Source organism: Panulirus ornatus, chromosome 45 (genome assembly GCF_036320965.1).
Source record: "Panulirus ornatus isolate Po-2019 chromosome 45, ASM3632096v1, whole genome shotgun sequence".
In the NCBI taxonomy this organism is placed as follows: Eukaryota; Metazoa; Arthropoda; class Malacostraca; order Decapoda; family Palinuridae; genus Panulirus; species Panulirus ornatus.
Window position 1 is genome coordinate 7,871,966 of NC_092268.1, and position 21,043 is coordinate 7,893,008.

General features: G+C 39.0%; 1 protein-coding gene across 2 annotated transcripts in view; it reads left to right on the top strand.

The window, feature by feature from the left end:
• The window catches only part of LOC139762905 (uncharacterized), a 138,072-nt gene that overhangs the window by 78,474 nt on the left and 38,555 nt on the right, over positions 1 to 21,043 (top strand). For both annotated transcript variants that reach the window (XM_071688147.1, XM_071688146.1), the window contains 8 exons: positions 11,025 to 11,114; positions 11,934 to 12,057; positions 12,694 to 12,810; positions 13,042 to 13,171; positions 14,438 to 14,569; positions 16,349 to 16,455; positions 18,014 to 18,161; positions 19,506 to 20,374. In XM_071688147.1, the coding sequence (XP_071544248.1) occupies positions 11,025 to 11,114; positions 11,934 to 12,057; positions 12,694 to 12,810; positions 13,042 to 13,171; positions 14,438 to 14,569; positions 16,349 to 16,455; positions 18,014 to 18,161; positions 19,506 to 20,374 (1,717 nt within the window). The remainder of the gene's footprint in view (positions 1 to 11,024; positions 11,115 to 11,933; positions 12,058 to 12,693; positions 12,811 to 13,041; positions 13,172 to 14,437; positions 14,570 to 16,348; positions 16,456 to 18,013; positions 18,162 to 19,505; positions 20,375 to 21,043) is intronic.

The following is a 21,043-nucleotide window of genomic DNA, read 5'->3' on the forward strand; positions in this document are numbered from 1 at the left end:
GTCTGGCAGGTTCTGGCAATGAGGAGTAACACCATGTTATGATCGCGCGTGTGAAATGACATGAAATTTTTTTTCGTTTAGCTTCTCTCACTGTTACTAAACCTCTCACAACACAGGTAGTGGGGGAAGTTGGCACAAGGTCGTGTTTGACACTACGAACACTCGCCAACAACCTCCTCCTCCCTCCTCCTCCCCGTTGTTTTTGTACGTACAAAAACACGCGAAGTCAATATGGCGTCGCTGTCACATTGCCAGATGGATTTTATTTTTGAGAATTCCTCCTGTGCCAGTATTCTTGACATAGTTGGGTCATTTGACAAGTAGAATTGTTGGACCATCTGACAATTGGACTTGTGGTTCACTTTCGATAAGTTGCATATTCCTGCGTGTTTATGAACACGTTTGTTTGTTTGTTTTTGTTTTTGTTTATCTTGTTATTTGGCTTCATCACTACAGGACCAGTTCACTTGGAATTTTGTATGTATACAACAAGTATATGCAAGTCCAGATAATTTTTTTTATATAAATTTATTGAGGCATTGTAAAGTATTATATATATATATATTATATATATATATATATATATATATATATATATATATATATATATATTATATATATAAATGGATTTGTATGTAGCATTTATGGATCTGGAGAAGGCATATGATAGAGTTGATAGAGATGCTCTGTGGAAGGTATTAAGAATATATGGTGTGGGAGGCAAGTTCTTAGAAGCAGTGAAAAGTTTTTATCGAGGATGTAAGGCATGTGTACGTGTAGGAAGAGAGGAAAGTGATTGGTTCTCAGTGAATGTAGGTTTGCGGCAGGGGTGTGTGATGTCTCCATGGTTGTTTAATTTGTTTATGGATGGGGTTGTTAGGGAGGTAAATGCAAGAGTCCTGGAAAGAGGGGCAAGTATGAAGTCTGTTGGGGATGAGAGAGCTTGGGAAGTGAGTCAGTTGTTGTTCGCTGATGATACAGCGCTGGTGGCTGATTCATGTGAGAAACTGCAGAAGCTGGTGACTGAGTTTGGTAAAGTGTGTGGAAGAAGAAAGTTAAGAGTAAATGTGAATAAGAGCAAGGTTATTAGGTACAGTAGGGGTGAGGGTCAAGTCAATTGGGAGGTGAGTTTGAATGGAGAAAAACTGGAGGAAGTGAAGTGTTTTAGATATCTGGGAGTGGATCTGTCAGCGGATGGAACCATGGAAGCGGAAGTGGATCATAGGGTGGGGGAGGGGGCGAAAATTTTGGGAGCCTTGAAAAATGTGTGGAAGTCGAGAACATTATCTCGGAAAGCAAAAATGGGTATGTTTGAAGGAATAGTGGTTCCAACAATGTTGTATGGTTGCGAGGCGTGGGCTATGGATAGAGATGTGCGCAGGAGGATGGATGTGCTGGAAATGAGATGTTTGAGGAAAATGTGTGGTGTGAGGTGGTTTGATCGAGTAAGTAACGTACGGGTAAGAGAGATGTGTGGAAATAAAAAGAGCGTGGTTGAGAGAGCAGAAGAGGGTGTTTTGAAATGGTTTGGGCACATGGAGAGAATGAGTGAGGAAAGATTGACCAAGAGGATATATGTGTCGGAGGTGGAGGGAACGAGGAGAAGAGGGAGACCAAATTGGAGGTGGAAAGATGGAGTGAAAAGGATTTTGTGTGATCGGGGCCTGAACATGCAGGAGGGTGAAAGGAGGGCAAGGAATAGAGTGAATTGGAGCGATGTGGTATACCGGGGTTGACGTGCTGTCAGTGGATTGAATCAAGGCATGTGAAGCGTCTGGGGTAAACCATGGAAAGCTGTGTAGGTATGTATATTTGCGTGTGTGGACGTGTGTATATACATGTGTATGGGGGGGGGGGTTGGGCCATTTCTTTCGTCTGTTTCCTTGCGCTACGTCGCAAACGCGGGAGACAGCGACAAAGTATAAAAAAAAAAAAAAAAATATATATATATATATATATATATATATATATATATATATATATAACAAGTATATGCAAGTCCAGATAATTTTTTATATATATTTATTGAGTCATTGTAAAGTATTACCTGTGTTTATTGTTGAAACAACCCAGTAGATCAGCTAGTTACGATAAATTACTTATATCTCCACTTCTCCAAACTTCAAAATGGCTGAAAGAATGTAATTTTTAACACCATTTTCAACTATAGTTCAGTTGATGGTGGTTCAATGTATAGCAGACAGGTGTATGTATATATTTGGCCTGACCCTAACATGGTGTGTTGACCATTCATGTGATTTGGACTATGTTTGACCCCCCCGAGGTCAAAGGTCAAATATTGGCCCATTTTATGTCCGTATTTCTGTCAGTGTTGTTGACTTTGGGTTGACATATTTCTCACTTCTCACTCAAACTATTCGCCATTTCCCGCGTTAGCGAGGTAGCGTTAAGAACAGAGGACTGGGCCTTTGTGGGAATATCCTCACCTGGCCCCCTTCTCTGTTCCTTCTTTTGGAAAATTGAAAAAAAAAAAGGAGAGGGGAGGATTTCCAGCCCCCCGCTCCCTCCCCTTTTAGTCGCCTTCTACGACACGCAGGGAATACGTGGGAAGTATTCTTAATCCCCTATCCCCAGGGATAATGATTATTATAATTATTATCATCACTTATAGGATACTGAAAATATTATTAATTATTGTTATTATAATTATTATTATTATTATTATTATTATTATTATTATTATTATTATTATTTTCACTTATAGGATACTGAAAATATTAATTATTGTTATTATTATTATTATTATTATTATTATTATTATTATCATTATTGTTATTATTATTATTATTATTATTATTATTATTATTATTATTATTTTCACTTATAGGATACTGAAAATATTACTAATAATTATTATTATTATTATTATTAGTAGTAGTAGTAGTATTACAGAAAAATCTATTTTGGTTTGACTTAGTGACTGTAGCTCAACACACAAGGGTTTTTTCCTTATTTCTCAGAATAATATTTGACCCAATATTCCTAAAATTTGGCAATCGATCCTGGACACAGATATCTATCGATATCTACCGACTTAGTAACTATAGATAGATAGATAGACATACATACACGTTCGTGAAATTGTATTCCAAGTTCGGGGTTTATATTTTAAGATGTATATATAAAATACGAGGCAAAGTTAGGGAATGTTTACATAAACAAAAGATATATATTTTAATTATTTTAATTTGGGAAATGTTATTCTTTTGGGCTATTTAATTTCTTCTAAATATTCTCGATTGAATTTTTTTTACAGTAATTTGAAAATTTAGATTTTTTTTTCTTAATTTTTGAATTAGTGGATTTTTTGAGACGATTTCTTTGAGATTAAAAGTTATAAAACTTAGACCTAAGTAAAAGAAATAAAAACCTCCTCTGGCCACCATTTATTACAGTGAACTACCCATGAATTAGAATCGTGGCACAAGGGGTTCGAACCCCAAGCTTAGACAGGCAGACAGATAGACATTTAACCTTGATATTGTTACAATTGGCAACCGTGTCCCGTCTGTCTGTGTGATCATATGGTAACCTCACTGTTCACACCACCACAACCCCACCTCCCAACCCCCCGCCATCACGTAACCCCTACGTCAAGGTCATAATAACCCCACGACGGTAACCTCACTGTCCACACCACAACCCCTCCTTCCCCGCAACCCCTACGTCAAGGTCATAATAACCCCACGACCAACTGTGACGTAAGAGTGCGTGCGCGCGTATCGCATAAGTTGGTGAGGAACGCACTTTAAATTAGCCCCGTGTGGGCCAGACTCGTACGCACTCCGTGGATATTAACGCTCAAAATAGGGTGTTGTGAGTGCGTAACGGCTTTATTTGTTGTTGTTTTTGTTAGGCAAATAGCGTATACTTGACGCTGGATATATGGTGTGTGTGTGTGTTGGTGAGGTTCGTATGGCGGAGAAGGTTAGTGGCGTGGCGTCGTCCCTCCCCCCCGTAGACTTAGGGTAATGGTGGCATGATACAGCATATAATCACGCTCTGGTGTGTGTGGGGGAGGGTGACGCAACACCGCCATTTGGGCCCCAAAACGCGCTTTCTCCCTCTCTCTCCCCCCTTTCCCTCGGGGGGGGGGGTTACGCCCACCCCCCCTGCACCCAATCGCTCCCGCTTATTGTAGGGAGGGGAGGGGCTACGGGGGGGGCCGAGTCGTGACGTCATCGTCCGTTTTGAGGGGTGGCTGCGGCTCGCAATTGGCCAGACTGGGTGTGACGTAGGCGCTTGCCCCGCCGGCGCGCGGCCGGTGATTGGCAGGTTCGGGGATGATGTAAGGAGGGAGGGAGGGGGTTAGGGGAGGGGATAGGATATCGGAGACTTATATAACATTTTGGGGGGGGGGGGGTTGGGGGGCCCTACTGGACGAGGGAACCCTCGTATTTCCTAGGAGGGATAAGAGAACATCCTTGGACAGTATTTACTGGTAAAAAAATAAGTGAAATGACCAGCAATAAAGCAATAATGATGGTGATAAATGTATGATGTATGATAATCCTCCATTACATATATGGGGGGACTTCTCCACCCCCCTTCTCCTCAGAGACAGTACAATTATTCCAGGGTTACGTAAAAGTGGTACTTTTGGAGGCATTTATAAGCTTTTTATTTCCACTTAAGGGTCTTGTATAGGCTTTTGGACAGAGTGTCGTAACCTGAAAAGGGGCATTTGATAGTTCGATGGTTGTTTTGTGATCATTTTGATTATCAAATGTTTATGAAACTTGCATTTATTTTGAGGGTCTAACCCATTTATATCCGGCTGCAAAAGAGGATAGTAGCGCCCCAAAATATGTATATTTATATATTTATATATTTATTTATAATATATTTATATTATATATATATATATTATTTATATATATATGTTTTTGGACAATTTACCGGTTTTTTACCAAAGGGGGTCCCAGCTTCGTCCTTCGATGTATATCAAGTGGGCTGTTATATTTTTCTCTTGTCTCTCCCCTGATGATGATGGATTATGACACGAAAATGCACTTGGGAACTTTTCGTTTTTTTCATTTTCCCGTGGGGCTCATGGAATTTTATATGTATTTATTTTTTATTTTGTGTTTTTTGATTAATGACATCGTTCTTCAGTTGGCAGTTGTATATAATGAATACAAGTCAAACGTTACGTAAGATTTCATTAATAAGTGTACAGATTTTCTTACAGATACAGTAATGGGTGGTTAGATTAGTTCGTAAAAATGTCGCTATAGTTGGGGGCTATTTAAGACAGTGTGAAGCGCATGTAAACAACATTTGCAGAATATGTATTAAATAAAGTCTTAACATATACGTATATACTATGTACTTATTGGTCTATGTGTTTTTCCTTGTTTTGTGGCGGTGTAAACAAGGTTTCATCTCACAGGAACGAGCACATAGCTATATTTACGATCATGGCTGCCGCTATATTGCCGACACACGTGATGGCAACACAAACCCACGCGGTGTTGCCATATAAACACCACGTTGAAGCATGTAAAACTGTGTGTGGCAGTTTGTGGTATGCCTGGATTGGTACTGTTTAAGCTTTTTACTGCTTTATAGAGTAACTTAAACTGCTCCTGATGTATTGATATTATTTTGGACGTGATTGTAAATCTTTCTGCGTGTGTGCATCTTCAGAAAACGAGCAGTGGGAAGGTGGTTGTGTTGCGATATATATATATATATATATATATATATATATATATATATATATATATGTAAGTCGCAAGTGTGTTTTTGTTCTTTGTAGGCCTAACACGTACGAGGTGGTGTGCAAAGTGAGAGGGTCAGGGAGAATGATTTGGTAAACAGAGAAGAGGTAGTGAAAGCTTTGCGGAAGATGAAAGCCGGCAAGGCGGCGGGTTTGGATGGTATTGCGGTGGAAGTTATTAAAAAAGGGGGTGACTGTGTTGTTGATTGGTTGGTAAGGATATTCAATGTATATGACACATGATGAAGTGCCTGAGGATTGGCGGAATGCATGCCTAGTGCCATTGTACAAAGGCAAAGGGGATAAAAGTGAGTGCTCAGATTACAGAGGTATAAGTTTGTTGAGTATTCCTGGGAAATTATATGGGAGGGTATTGATTGAGAGGGTGAAGGCATGTACAGAGCATCAGATTGGGGAAGAGCAGTGTGGTTTCAGAAGTGATAGAGGATGTGTGGATCAGGTGTTTGCTTTGAAGAATATATGTGTGAAATACTTGGAAAAACAAATGGATTTGTGTGTAGCATTTATGGATCTGGTGAAAGCATATGATAGAGATGCTCTGTGGAAGGTAGTAAGAGTATATGGTGTGGGAGGTAAGTTGGTAGAGAAGCAGTGAAAACTTTTTTATCGAGGATGTAAGGCATGTGTACGAGTAGGAAGAGAGGAAAGTGATTGGATCTCAGTGAATGTAGGTTTGCGGCAGGGGTGCGTGATGTCTCCATGGTTGTTTAATTTGTTTATGGATGGGGTTGTTAGGGAGGTAAATGCAAGAGTTTTGGAAAGAGGGGCAAGTATGCAGTCTGTTATGAATGAGAGAGCTTGGGAAGTGAATCAGTTGTTGTTCACTGATGATACAGCGCTGCTGGCTAATTTGGGTGAGAAACTGCAGAAGCTGGTGACTGAGTTTGGTAAAGTGTGTGGAAGAAGAAAGTTAAGAGTAAATGTGAATAAGAGCAAGGTTATTAGGTACAGTAGGGTTGAGGGTCAAGTCAATACCGGGGTGGGTGACCTATTGTGGGTGGTGATGACCTCATCATGGGGTTGGTGACCTATTGTGGGTGGTGATGACCTCATCATGGGGTTGGTGACCTATTGTGGGTGCTGTTGACCTCATCATGGGGTTGGTGACCTATTGTGGGTGCTGGACCCTTTTCTCAATCCACTATTTACACTTTTTTCCCACAGTTTTGTCTCGTTAGATATTACATATATATATATATATATATATATATATATATATATATATATATATATATATATATATATATATATATATATATATATACCCACACACGTCAGTGGCATTCATATTTTTATTAATTTCACTTAATATCGAATGTTTATTTTTTATTATTATTATACATAATTTTGGTATTGCACTCTCCTATTGTGCTGTAAAACACACTTCCAAAGACGCCATTTCTCTTCGTTCACATCCTTCTTGTGTTCAAATTCGTTTTACGTCTCGTACGCGCCTGTATCCTGAATTTGAAAACGAAGGTTGTGGTTGTTGTTGTTGTTGTTGTTCGTATGCTGTACATGGCATCAGCATTGTGTACAATATGAACAGGAATGTGCTTAGTAACGAACACACCAGAGGTGTTTGTATCGTAATCTGGATTCCAGTTTACGGAACTGATGAAGAATATATATATTAATATATATATATATTTTAATTAAATATGATTTCCCATTAGCAGGTACTTAAGAACAGGATGGTTTAGTATACTGCAATACTTATCCCATTTTTACGTAATATTCTTTTTACGGATATATATAATATATATATTTATATATTATATATATATATTATATATATATATATATATATATATATATATTATATATTTTTTTTTTTTTTTTTTTTTTTTTTTTTTCATACTATTTGCCATTTCCCGCGTTAGCGAGGTAGCGTTAAGAACAGAGAACTGGGCCTTAGAAGGAATGTCCTCACCTGACCCCCTTCTCTGTTGCTTCTTTTGGAAAATTAAAAAAAAAAACAAGAAAGGGGAGGATTTCCAGCCACCCGCTCCCTCCCCTTTTAGTCGCCTTCTACGACACGCAGGGAATACGTGGGAAGTATTCTTTCTCCCCTATCCCCAGGGATTCTTTGTCACTGTCTCCCGCGTTAGCGAGGTAGCGCAAGGAAACACCGGGGGAAAACGAAACACGATAAGTTGCCCAAGTGCACTTTCGTGTCATAATCACATCATCATCAGGGGAGAGACACAAGAGAGAAATACAACATTCAGTTGATATACAACGAAGAGACGTAGCTAGGACGCCATTTGGTAAACATGTGATTGTCCATGTATATATATAAATATATATGAATATAATGTATTACGTAAATCCTGGTGCATGGGGGCCATTTAGTCTATGAATAACCCCATCCTCTTTAGTGATAATTATTTATTACCCCACTTATACAAGCCTACACACACACACACACACACACACACACACACACACACACACACCTGAGCTGCGCCAGGATATCATAAATGCCCTGAACAGTTGGTGATTTAGTAGAGAAGGAAAGAAAAACAAAAGGAAAAGAAAAGAAAACGAGAATACGAAACACCTTTTGTGGTTGATCACGTGAACAGGGTTGGTTACATGACTACACACATCTGGTCATCCCTCCTCTCTTTCTATTTATAATGTTATTGTAGGTCGTGTCTTTTGGCATTGACGATGGAAATGGCAGGTTCATGTGTGGGTAGATGCAGGTAGATGTAGAAGTAGTGTAGTCACGTGACCCGATCTTTTATAATAGTGGCCCACATGCCATCGCCAGCCACCATCATCAGTTTACATGGCCTCTTTTTGTGTCTCTTAGGCTCTTAATGGGGGGTTAATCACCGTGATTGGCGACATGTTGGCTTCAACCACCATAATGTTGTACGAGTCTGGACGAATAATTGTATAGCCATTTGGCAAGGAAGATGGTGCGGTACGATAACCGCCGCCGGTGGTGGTGGTGGTGTTGGCGGGCACAAGAGGTTGCATACCGAAGCAACGTATTGTGTGTGTGTGGTGCTTGGCGTCGTCACCAAGTCCCCCTTTTTGGGGCCAGATAATTCCAACATCCAACATGACATCAGCCTTTGATAATAAGTGTAAATATATATATGAGGTTGGGGATATGGAGGGAATGGGGGGTTGGTGATGGGGTTGGAGGGGGAGTGATGGGGTGAGAGGCAGGAGTGGAGCCTATGTGGGAGGGTCCGCTTAGGGTGATGGGGGGGGGGTGGGAGAGGAGGGAGGGGGTTTACATAAGCGACATTAAACCTTACGTAACCCCCTTGCTCTGGGGTCTCTCCCTCTCTCCCCTCCCCTCCCTCCCCACCTTCACCCCAAAACCCCCCCAGACCAGCGTCCCCCCTTCCCCTCTCCCCATCCCCTTCCCCCCATTATCTCCCACATAATACCCACTCGGGCGACCTTCGTGTGCGGACCCAAGGGGGGGGGGGGTGTTTCTCCACTGGGGTTAGGGGCGGGGGTTGGGGTGGGGTGTTTCTCCACTGGGGTTAGGGGCAGGGGGGGGAGCCGTGTGCCCGCCCCCCCCGTCATTTTTGTTGATGGCGGGAGTTGTGGGGTCGTACCCGGCAACCCCCCCAACCCCCCCGCCATGGCTGCATGTTACCCCAGGGGTTGAGGGTGGGTGGGTGGGTCTGGCCTCTGCACTTCTTGGGTTTCATGACCCTATATCCGCGAATCCATCGTAATTGGGCGCCATTGGTTCATGTTTGTGTAGTTCAGTGTCGTAAGGTTTTTTTAATTTGAAGTTGTGAGGTTGGGTGTTTTATACCCCAGGGTTCGAAGGGTTACAAGCGTGTGAGGTTGTAGCCTATGCCTTTACCTTTTCCCCTGGGGTGGTTGTGTTAGGGGTGAACCCATCGCACGTTTTCCATTAATATTATGAGGTGGTTACATCCCATCCTTTATCCTGGGGTGTCAAGGGTTATTACCTCAGCTCAACGTAATCCTGGGGAGTGTGACCTCGTACCATGACCCTGGGATGACCTCAGTACAGGTCACCCGAGCCTTGTATCATGACACGCAGAAAATTTAACCTTGACCTCCTCTACTCTATTTAGAAAAGTTTGAGGTGAAAACAGCGCCGTTTTGGCATTGTTTAACTTCATGTTATTTTAAACTTCAATGTTATTTGCTGGTATGTTCATTAACGAGCTAACTTCTCTACGTAGATGGTGTGGTTGGTGATTTCCTGTTACATATACTTAATGTGAAATGTCTGGGGCAAACCATGGAAAGGTCTGTGGGGCCTGGATGTGGAAAGGGAGCTGTGGTTTCGGTGCATTATGCATGACAGCTAGAGAGTGAGTGTGAACGAATGTGGTCTTTTTTTTTCCTGGCGCTACCTTGTTGAAGCAGGACGTGGCGATGCTGTTTCCTGTGGACCAGGGTAGTGACAGGAATGGAGAAAGGCAAGCATGAATATGTACATGTGTATGTATGTATATATGTCTGCGTATATGTATGTATATGTGAGTATGTGGGCGTTTATGTATATATATGTGTATGTGAGTGGATGGGTCATTCTTCGTCTGTTTCCTAGGCGCTACCTCGCTGACGCGGGAAACAGCGACTAAGTATAATAGATAAACAAATGTGTACTATCTCTGGTATTGGCTTTGTTTTGTATGCTTGCAGCATGCATATCCGCCTTCACACAGAACATAAATGTATCATATTCTCCATGGTACAGCATATGCTGTTGGTCTTATGAATGTCTCTATATATAAATAGTTATTACGGGTATTGTTAGCTGCCCCTCAACCTGTTATCCACAAGGCCTTGCACCTTCAAGGTTGCGCTATGTTGCGTATCAGGGTAAGGATTGACTCCTTGGGAGTGTGAAAAGTTCTCTCACAAGATTGTACTCAGATGATACAACCTTGTAAAAGGTGGCTCTTTGACTCCTGCAACAATATGACTTTATCCGTAAGTGATGTTTCTTGCAGGGAACAGGGCAACAAGAGAAATGATTTGTAGTTTTCCAGTCAATTATAACTCAAGATTTTCTGTTTTTCTGGCTGTCTCATATGTTTTAGAGAATGTAAGATACTACACAACTTTTTGCTTTAATATTTTTTTTCCGAAAGTATGTATTGATAATTTCTAACTCCTCAAAGTAATATAGAAGATTTTTACTCATAAGAACTTCAATTTGCAGAAAATGTACAACATATTACTGTGTAGTTTTAAGCATCTACTTATGATCCATAGTTTTTTTCTATTGTACTTCTTGCAGGCACTTGATGGCTTCATCATGACAGTATCGTGCTCAGGTCGTGTGCTGTACACCTCTGAATCAATCACTCCTCTCTTAGGTCATCTACCAGTAAGTTTCCCTTTCTTTGTCCTCCTTCTCTCGTGTGCTGTACACAGTCGCTTTCCTTAGACCTCCTTCCTTTGTTCTCCTCCTTCTCTTGTGTGCTGTACATTGTCACTTTCCTTGGACCTCCTTCCCTTGTTCTCCTTTAATGCTGTTACACAGGTTGATATATCCTCTGTTTATTCATAATCTCTCCAGAAAATTGAAAATTAGCTCATCACTTTGTTGTCTTTGAAAAACTTTTTTTTCCCCCAAGTGAATGCCATACCTGTCTTCTGTATTTTGGTGTTCAGAATACAATCGGAGACATAATCTTTTATATGCTGTTCCTATGAAGTATGAAATTCTTTAGATTCAGACATTGTATATCATTAAAGTACGATGGAGATGTGTAAAAACAAGCTTTAAACTAGAGCAAGCAGAAAGGACATGAACTGAATAAGGAGTATGTAATTTTATGAAGAAATTTGATGGTATCAACAGAACCTTAAAATGATGGTTTAACAGAATTTATGTGGAGCTTATGATTAATTCTTCATACAGAGTAAATAAGACATGCTAATGAAGGAAAGATCAGTGTGTATACCATTTAACAAAGATGATCTGCATAATCACTTCAGTTTCTCTCTTTATAAAGTATTTCGAATACTGATTCCGTTGTCACATAAACGTTCACCTCATTGTAAGTTTACATAGTGTTTATCATTTGGATACCACTCAGGCCAAGGAAAACTTCTCAAGTCAAAAGCAGTAAAAACAGTGATGTATTTTGTGCTTATGTATTCTGTAATTATGTTTTTGTTTGATTGAATATGTATTCTTCAGTGTGACCTGTCTGGGATTCCTCTGTACGATCTTATGCTGGAGGAGGAGAGAGGAGATATGAAACGGTTCCTCTCTAATCCTGCTTTATTGCCTAACCCCAACACATGGCTTGAAGAAACCAAAGGTATGGATGAACTCCACAGTTTAATTCCAATCAATTGAAATATTAGTGTGATACAATAGTAATGGTGTCATTATCCTGTTTTAACATATAATATAGATAATACAATTGTCATTTTATAAATGTTTTCCTTTACTGAGATCAAGAAACTTTTTGCAGAACTTATGCCCTTGTATGCAGTGTATACTTCCATAAGGAATGCTTTCCAGGTTTTAGGGAAAATAATCATATGCTTTTATCAAAATCACCACAACCCAGAATGGTGAATTTTTTCCCCTCCTTTAACCCAGATGCCAGTAGTCTTTCAATATTTCCATGTTCTGAGGGAGATGAAAGAGATTAGATTCATGTCAAAGAACTTTCACTCTAAAGTAGGTCATCTTCTTCGTGCTTTTGGTCATAGCATGACCTTAAAACTGCAGGAGCCCAATATAAAGGGGCCTGGGGTCATATATGATGATTTACAATATGTGTGTTTACATGGAGCATGGCGATGAATTAAATAAGTTGAGATCTCATTGTTTGGATATTTTGTTTGACCCATGCAGTTTTTAACAGAAAGACCTGTAGTTTTATGGATTTGGATAATGATTGAGATTTTTTGATTTACAGTAATCTTAGTCATGTACATGTTTTCAGAAAAATATCCAGTAGCTATACATCTGAGGCGTGGAACAACGCATGCATCAGACAGTACACATTATGAAAAAGTACATTTAATAGGCTATTTTGAGCGTTACAACTGCCCCAGTGAAGGTTAGTAAATGGAAACCTTGTTATTAGATATGATATTTTTTAGCTAAGTAAATTTACATTCTGGGAAGAATTATTGAATTGAGAATCTGTGGTAGAAGTATCTAATATACTAATTCATTTGATAAGTGATAAAAACTGAATGTTAGTTCTTTAAAATCCATAACATATTGGATTGAGACTCATCATGAATTTTGTTCTGCTTATTCAATATTAAAGAAACCTCATTTGCAGATGGAGTACTTGACTTCAGTTGTAGTGAAGCAGAAGACTCTGTCTCCCTAAGTAGTTGTAGCCGAGGTGGTGGTGGCGGCTTGTTTCAAAGCTCCCTTGTCCACTCTCAACAGACTCAGGAAACCACAAAGTAAGTCATTTTATAATCTTAACATGACAGTGCTTATGGAAAATGTAATTGAATCAAATATTTTTTTAACTGATTATGGAAGGTACAAGATTAATCAAAATTTTTACTGTTTAGATTTCGAATAGATATATCGGGTATATGCCACATCAATGTAATTCCCAAGATGGATTAAAGAGTAGAGATCTCATATATGAATATTTGACACCCTGAAGGAGATGTTGGATTCCATATTTAGGTGTGTCAGTGCCATGTTAGGGTAGATAGGCCTGCAGTGTACATAGATGATGCAGATTGGCTCACTGTCATGCCTTGAGAGAATCCTAAAGAAGATGGTCAGTAGTATTTGTGTTTGAAACTAAGTTTCATTTTGCGAAAACTTCTTTTCTATCACCTCTGATTTTTTCCTTTTTTATTGACCCAGCAGTCCAAAAATGTTTTCTCTAGATTTCATCTTATTTCTAACCATAATTTGTATCATTGTTAGTACTTTAAGGATGGAATTTTCACTTATTATAGCATAAACATGCCTGTTGTATTCTTGTTGCCACATACTCTTCTAATTTGATGTCAACTTCTGATGTCTTTTGCTTCACTTATTGTTTTGTGATTCAACAAGACTCTGTCATCATCTCTCTCCCACTTGATATAATTTTCTTTGCAAAATGCAGCATATTCCATAAAGACAATGAAACCTAGACTGATAATTGGTACACAGAGGCCTACCTTTGTTCTATCCATGGCATTCAGGAATATCGGATCGGAGATCCTTTTTGTGTTTCCAGGTATTACAACCAAAAGCCTTAACATTGCGTGATTTTTTCCCACCACCAGCCACTTTATCCCATCAGGATCTTTCGTTCACAGTTTTGTAACTGTCCTGTCTCTGTTGACACTTCAGCTTACCATTCCCCCGGTTGATATCAACATTATAGCTCTTTAGGAAAGATTACTAGACACGTTCCCAAGATTTTCTCCTCAGATTTCCTTTGGAATTATTTTGACTTCTCTTCATATGCTGTTTCACTTTGTGCTGAATTCATGACTGGTAATTGTTGTGGGTAATGAGACATGCATCCTCTCTTTGTTTAGGATGGTTTCTTATCTTCTTTGTCAAAGCAGTTGAGGAAGGCACGTATAAGTGAAATTATCATTCTTCTTTCTTGTAATTGCTTGTCCAATCTAGTCGAATTCTTTTTCCCGTTAACTCACTTCTGTATGAAAAAATCTTATAAAGACCAGATCTTTATTATAGTTTATTTAACACAGGTTAGTTTTTGTGGCAATAGCAAGAATGGAACGGCCTCAGCTTGAAAGGGAAATGATGATAATAGAACCAAGCAAGACCGAGTTCACTTCCAGACACAGCCTTGAGTGGAAGTTCCTTTTTCTAGACCACCGGTAAGTTTTCAGCTACTTCATAGACAGTCTCACTTCCTTTCTCATTCTTTTGCCATTTTGAATATGTTTTGTATTTCTTCTACATGAATACATAGTAATTTTATGAATTATTGAACAACTTTGCTTGAAGTGCCAAATAGCATAAGACATGAGTTATACTTGTGCATGATAATTGCTTAAAGATTTTCAACTCATTATTTGGTAGATGTAAGACATCCTATGATAGGTTATTAGACTTTTGGGTTGGCACTTACAATTAAAAGACATTGAATAACTTTTTTTTTTATACATAATTGCCTTTCCACCTTCAAGAGATATCATCTGGAACAGTGGGATGATTTGCACACATCCAGTCTCTAGCTGTCATATATAATGTATAAAAACCAGAATCTTCACATGCTCCTGACCCCCACAGACAGCTCCATAGTTTACCCTGTTTATATCATATACCATCAATCAGCCCACTAAATTGATTGTCACCTTCCCAATAAACCATGTGACTAGTTTTTTCTATTCAATTTACAACTCTTACTCTCCCAAATGTTTACATCCTAATATCCGAAAGCCATCGTTACTCCATCTCCTCCTTGGTCTCCCTCTTCTACTCTTCCTTCATTTAAGACAGATTATCATGAATCATCAGTCAGTCTCTTCCCCCATTCAACTGTCCCATGTTCCTGAACCATTTCAGCTCTCCCAGATTGGCTCAGTCAGTCAGAATACGAGCTCAACCACACCATTTTATGTCATTGTCATTTTGCACACAATAAACTCACTTTGCAGCACATATCAACTTGATGCATTTGATTTCTTTTGTATCAACCCTCTTGCATTTGATTTCTTTCATATCAACCCTCTTCCTATCTTTTTCATTCAGGGCCCACACATTGTGCATGAATGAAAGAAACTGTATGAAAGTTAGAGATTGTTCGAGAGATGGGGCACCACAAGTGTAAAGCTGTCTCCCCATATATTACAAATAGGTCATTACTCATATGTAGAACATGGAACACTTTGAGGACCACCTTCAAACGTACCTGTCTTTGTCCATAATGCAAGGGAGACCCTAACCCCCCGTTTTCCACCCTGTAACTTACTTAATTTAGTTCTATCTCCTGCCCTGTCCTGGAGGTAGCACTATGCTACCGTCAGGTCCTCCCCATTGAAACTTACTCTCATGCCAGCATGTCTCTCCATCTTGCCACGTCTCATTACCTTATTGTTTTTCAAATTATCTTTCAACTTTCTTCTTTCACACTTTCATTCTTTTAAGCCTTACCCTCAGCCTTTAGATCTTCAGTCTGGTGTTTCCTACCAGATCCATATCATCTGCAAAGAGCAGTCTTTCGTGCTTTCCTACCTCCAGCATACCGTAAACTTAAACCTTGCATCAAGGCCATCACATTTACCTCAACTACCCCATCCATGAACAGATTAAATGGTCATATGGTCATATCACACAGCCTCAACACAGACCTACTTTCACCAGGATTCACTCACCCTCATCCCTTCCCTTCTTGCACAGATGGCTTATTCACTTGGCATAAACTCCTCACCTTCCAACGTGCATCTCAATCAACCAGCTCATACACTTTTTGTCGTCTCATAAATGCTGCACACAAGTAATCTTTCTCTGTGTTTCATAGGCACATTCTCCTAAGCAAACACTGGTCAACACAGCATCTCTGAGTAGATATATTATAATATTCTATCCCACTCTGTACTTTCCAACTCACTTTTTCATGTAGAGTTGTCATTGCGGAAACTTTTTCTTTGCAGAGCACCAACTATCATTGGTTACATGCCATTTGAAGTTTTGGGAACGTCTGGCTATGACTACTACCATGTGGAGGATTTAGAAAAAGTTGCTGTATGTCATGAACAGCGTAAGTTAGGCTATGATCTGTAAGTTTGGGTGTTTTACTTCTGAAATGTCAAAGAAGTATTGATAACTTTTGAAATAGAAGTGAAGTGATCTGCTGCTCTCATTGGTATCTTAATACTGCATAAGACATAAGTATAGCTTTTTTATACTTGATTGACCTTTCCCATCTTAATGAGGTAACGCCAAGAACAGACAAAGAAAGGCAACATCCATTCTTTAGATGTCATGTGTAATTATAGTATCCTTAATTTATTTATGTATCTAATTTACTATGATATTTGATGCACTTCTGCCTGTTTTCTGATGAAGAGATGTAGTTGTGTTTTGGAAAATGCATTTGAAAGGAAAAGGTGGATTGCTGGAGAAGCTTAAAATTCAAGACAGTGTGCAGAGAGAAACATGAGTATTTGAATTGATTATTTGACTGTGAGAATGGAAAAATTGGCAAACCAATAATAGAAAAAAAAGCCTCTTGTTTTTCTTAGTTCATTTAGCACAGGACTGTTTTGGTGGTATCAGGTCTCAAAATTTATGTATGGAAAAGTGTAAGATGAGAGAGGATACATAGCAAGATGCCTGATTGTAAGACAAAAGCTAGATGAGTATTTGTTTAGAGTAAGCGATGTTAAAAGAAGACACTCATTTGTCGGTTGAAAGTTGTATCGTGTAATAACCAAAATCTACAGTGAACCTAAATCTTTCTTGACTTGTCTTTTTTCTGTTTTTGACTTCCCTCCATCAACGGATTGTAATCCTTTTCACACATTTCCATTTATCAGTACAGGATTATAGCAACTGCTCTGCTAGATATGATAATTAAAACAATGTGCATTCACGCTTTGCAATTGAATATTCAAAACATAGATATATAAGCTAAATTGTTAAAGAAAAAGTCAGTATGCATCACTGTTTTAATTGCAAGAAAAGTAACATTGTGTGAAGAGATAAACATATATTCATATTCAAAATTTCAGGGGATGTGGAAAGAATGCAAGACAGGAAGTTTAAAGGAAAGTGTATGGTAAACTGATTAAAGGGGTTGGTAGAGGAAGTTTACAAGGAAAGTGTATGGTAAACTGATGAAAGGGGTTGGTGTTAGAGGAAAACCATTTTGACAGTTGATAAAGGGAGTAGAGAGGAAGAGTAATGGAGGGAGAGAAATGGGGAAGGAATGCATGGAAGTGTATATGCAAGGGATGCGTGTAAGGACAGACATAAGTGGAGGCTCTTTTGCTGTGGTCACTTTCTGAATGGGAGTTCCTGGAGGGATGCATGTTAGACTAGATAGGTAGATAGAACTTCATGATTCATAACTTCATATGAGCTTATAGTCCATTTATGAATGAATGTTGTATCATACCATGGTTAGAGTTCGTCAAAATTATTCTTATTTTTATGAGTCAAGAAAAAAAATTTAACAAAATTTTTAACCCATACAGATTAATAGATATGGATCTGATATTAAGTAATATATTTTCACTCTAAAACGAAGTGAATTTGTAAAACAAAAATTGAATAACAATATAATGAGAAAATTTTACTAATCTGTATTTTTACAGTAATGAAAACTGGCAAGGGTACTTCTTGTTACTACCGTTTTTTGACCAAAGGGCAACAGTGGATTTGGTTGCAGACCCAATACTACATCACGTACCACCAGTGGAACTCCAAACCTGAGTTTATTGTGTGCACCAATACTGTTGTGAGGTAATAGCAAGTAGCCAGCTTGTTGCTAATCATAGTTTTATCATTAAACATACAAGTGTAATACAGTAGACTTTTAAGAAAAATTTATTATACCTTTACCATTGACATATCAGTATTGTAAAAAAAAAAAAAGAAAATGCAGGTATGAGTGAATGAGAACATTTCTTCTAATGTTTCTGGAACTTCCTTGCTTTTGCAGGAAATGGGAAATGTGTTTAAAAAAAGAGTAAAACAGTTTTATAGAGCTTGCTACCATTCTTTTACAAATATGCCTAATGGTGCTGTTCTCTCTCAGGAGGTTTACATATTTTGATTAGAATTATGTTTTTTGGTTAATAAGCTCAAGTCAAAGCTAAATTAAACACATTTCGCTGTCCAGACATGTAAATCAGACAATTTTTTTAGTTGAAGGCTATGTACATGCATCATAGCATTCAAAGAGCTAATATATACAGCTGTCTTTCCTCTTAATGTGCATGTAATCTTATCTTTACTGATGTATGCTGAAAAACCAGTTTTCTGAAGAAACAATATTTGAATTTTAACGAAAGATGCTGCAGGTTACATGCAGTGGCGTTCTTCTCAACCTACTGTGTGTTCATTTTAGCCCAAGTGTTCCTGACCAGTTATGCATGCTCAGTCATCCCATTCATTGAGGTTAATGACCATGACTGTTTTTAGGGGCCTTGATTGGCTATCCCTTACAAAATATTTGCTAGGAGTAACGTACTTTATGGAAAATCAGTTAGGTTTTCTATATCAGTGTCCTGTTGCCTTCTCTGTCAGATCTGTTCCCCTGAGAATTATTTTTCTATTCCTCAACAACAGAATAATCAAAACAAACACAGCATAGTATGTAATTTCTCACAGATGAATGTAGACTTTTGATTCATCCATATATTATTATTCTGTGTTAAAAGTACTTAATTTTAATAATCTTTGTTATTCATGAAGGAAGTTAAGAGCAAAAATTTCCTTAACATATTTCTTAGAAAGAAAAATCTTTACCTTTCATTTTTTTCTTTCGTTGATGCATTTTTAGCTTATGAATTAATTTTGCTTACGTACTGTTTTCAGTTTCCCTATGATTCTTGGAGAGAAGTTGTTAGATTGAAATGGAGTGTATAGTAAACCTAATTCAAGTTATATTTTAATTGGAACAAAATTGTTTTTGCCTACATGATTATCTCAAAAAAAAAGAAAAAAAAAGGGCATTCATATATTGAAGTATTTAGTGTGAAATGAAATCCAACATCTACTTACTTCAAATCTTAGGTAATCATTCCAAATCTACTTTCTGAAAACATGCTGAGATTTTCTTACCATTTTTGTTCATGCTTTCAGTTACAGCGATGTGAAAGCTGAGCGAGCAAAAGAGTTAGTTTCTGACCATTGTCAGTCTGAAGTTGAAATCCACCAGCCAGAGGACAGCCTAGGTCTTGGCAGTGCTGGTTTGTGTAGTGCTGGACCTTCAGGTCTCAGGATGTCTGCACCGGTATCAGGATTAGGAGAAACACCTCAACAGCTTCCTGATGAAAAACCTATCATACAACCAGACAGAACTACTCTAGCGGGGCCATCACATCTTCAGCCACATCTTCAACAGCACCCACAGCTTGTACAGCAACAAACGCAACCTCAGACTGAGCACCAAAACCAGCAAAGTCAGCAACATTCAGTTCAGCAGCAGCAGCAGCAGCAGCAGCAGTTACAGTTACAACAACAGCAACAACAAATGCAGCAGCAGCAGCAGCAGCAACAGCTGCAGGAACAGCAGCAACAGCTGCAGGAACAGCAGCAACAGCAGCAAGAGGAACAGCAGAACCAGCAGCAACAACAACAACAGCAGAAGCAACAACAATCACAACAAAATCTTCACCTACAACACTGCATAAGTGTTCAGTCACAGTCTTCTCAGCTTCAACCATCCTTACCTGGACCACCTCCACCTTCCATATCACCGCAACCCTCAAATCCTCAACAAATTCACAACAACAACAAACAGCAGCAGCAGCAGCAGCAAGCTCAGCAAATGGTAGGAATACAGGAAAGTACTGCAGTTGGGTTGCGGGACTCGGGGAGTGTCGCACAACAACAGTCTCTTGCACCAATGTCTCCCAGTAGTCAGCATTCTACGTATCTCTCTCCACAAACACCACAACATCTTGCGTCAAGAGGAGAACCACCACCTTGGCCTTCAAAAGCACGATCAGGTTTGTTGATATTTTGTTTGTCATTAGCAGAATTGTGTCCAGGCAGCAACCATGGATAGCAAGGCTCTGTCTCTCTCTTCCTCTCCCTTTTTTAACCCAAACCCATCTGCAATGAAGCAGGCAAATCAAATTTTGTGGTTAATGCACCCACACCTAACTGATGGTGATTGCGAAAGTGATGCCATGGTGCCATCTGAAAAGATACTTATGGCTTGCCCGATATTAAGTCCACACTCTTCTATTCACATACTGTGTAGGCAAGATTTACATTAATTCCCTATTTCTCAGTGCTGTGCCTACTTTAGTGATATGAGCTTTAATGTTCAGTGCATAGGTGTGTTCCTTGTCGAGTCTTGAATATTACACCAAGGGATTCATACAATACATAGTCAAGATAGATAAATGGGGAGAAAAGCCATCAGTTAAGTGCCATTCAAGACTGTTTGTATCCAAAGTGCCATGTCTGTAAAGTCTAGTTTGTTTATGGCTCAATCTTAAGTATTGTTACCAAAATAAACTAATAGAAATGGCTTTCATTAGGTTAGCAAATTTCTGAAAAGCACCAGTTTTGTTTGCAGTTCTCTTTTTGTGGGTACATCATGAGGGTGTAAGAAAGAGGGCTAAATTCTTTGAGTAAATACTATACTTGGTGTTACTGTCCTCTGCTTA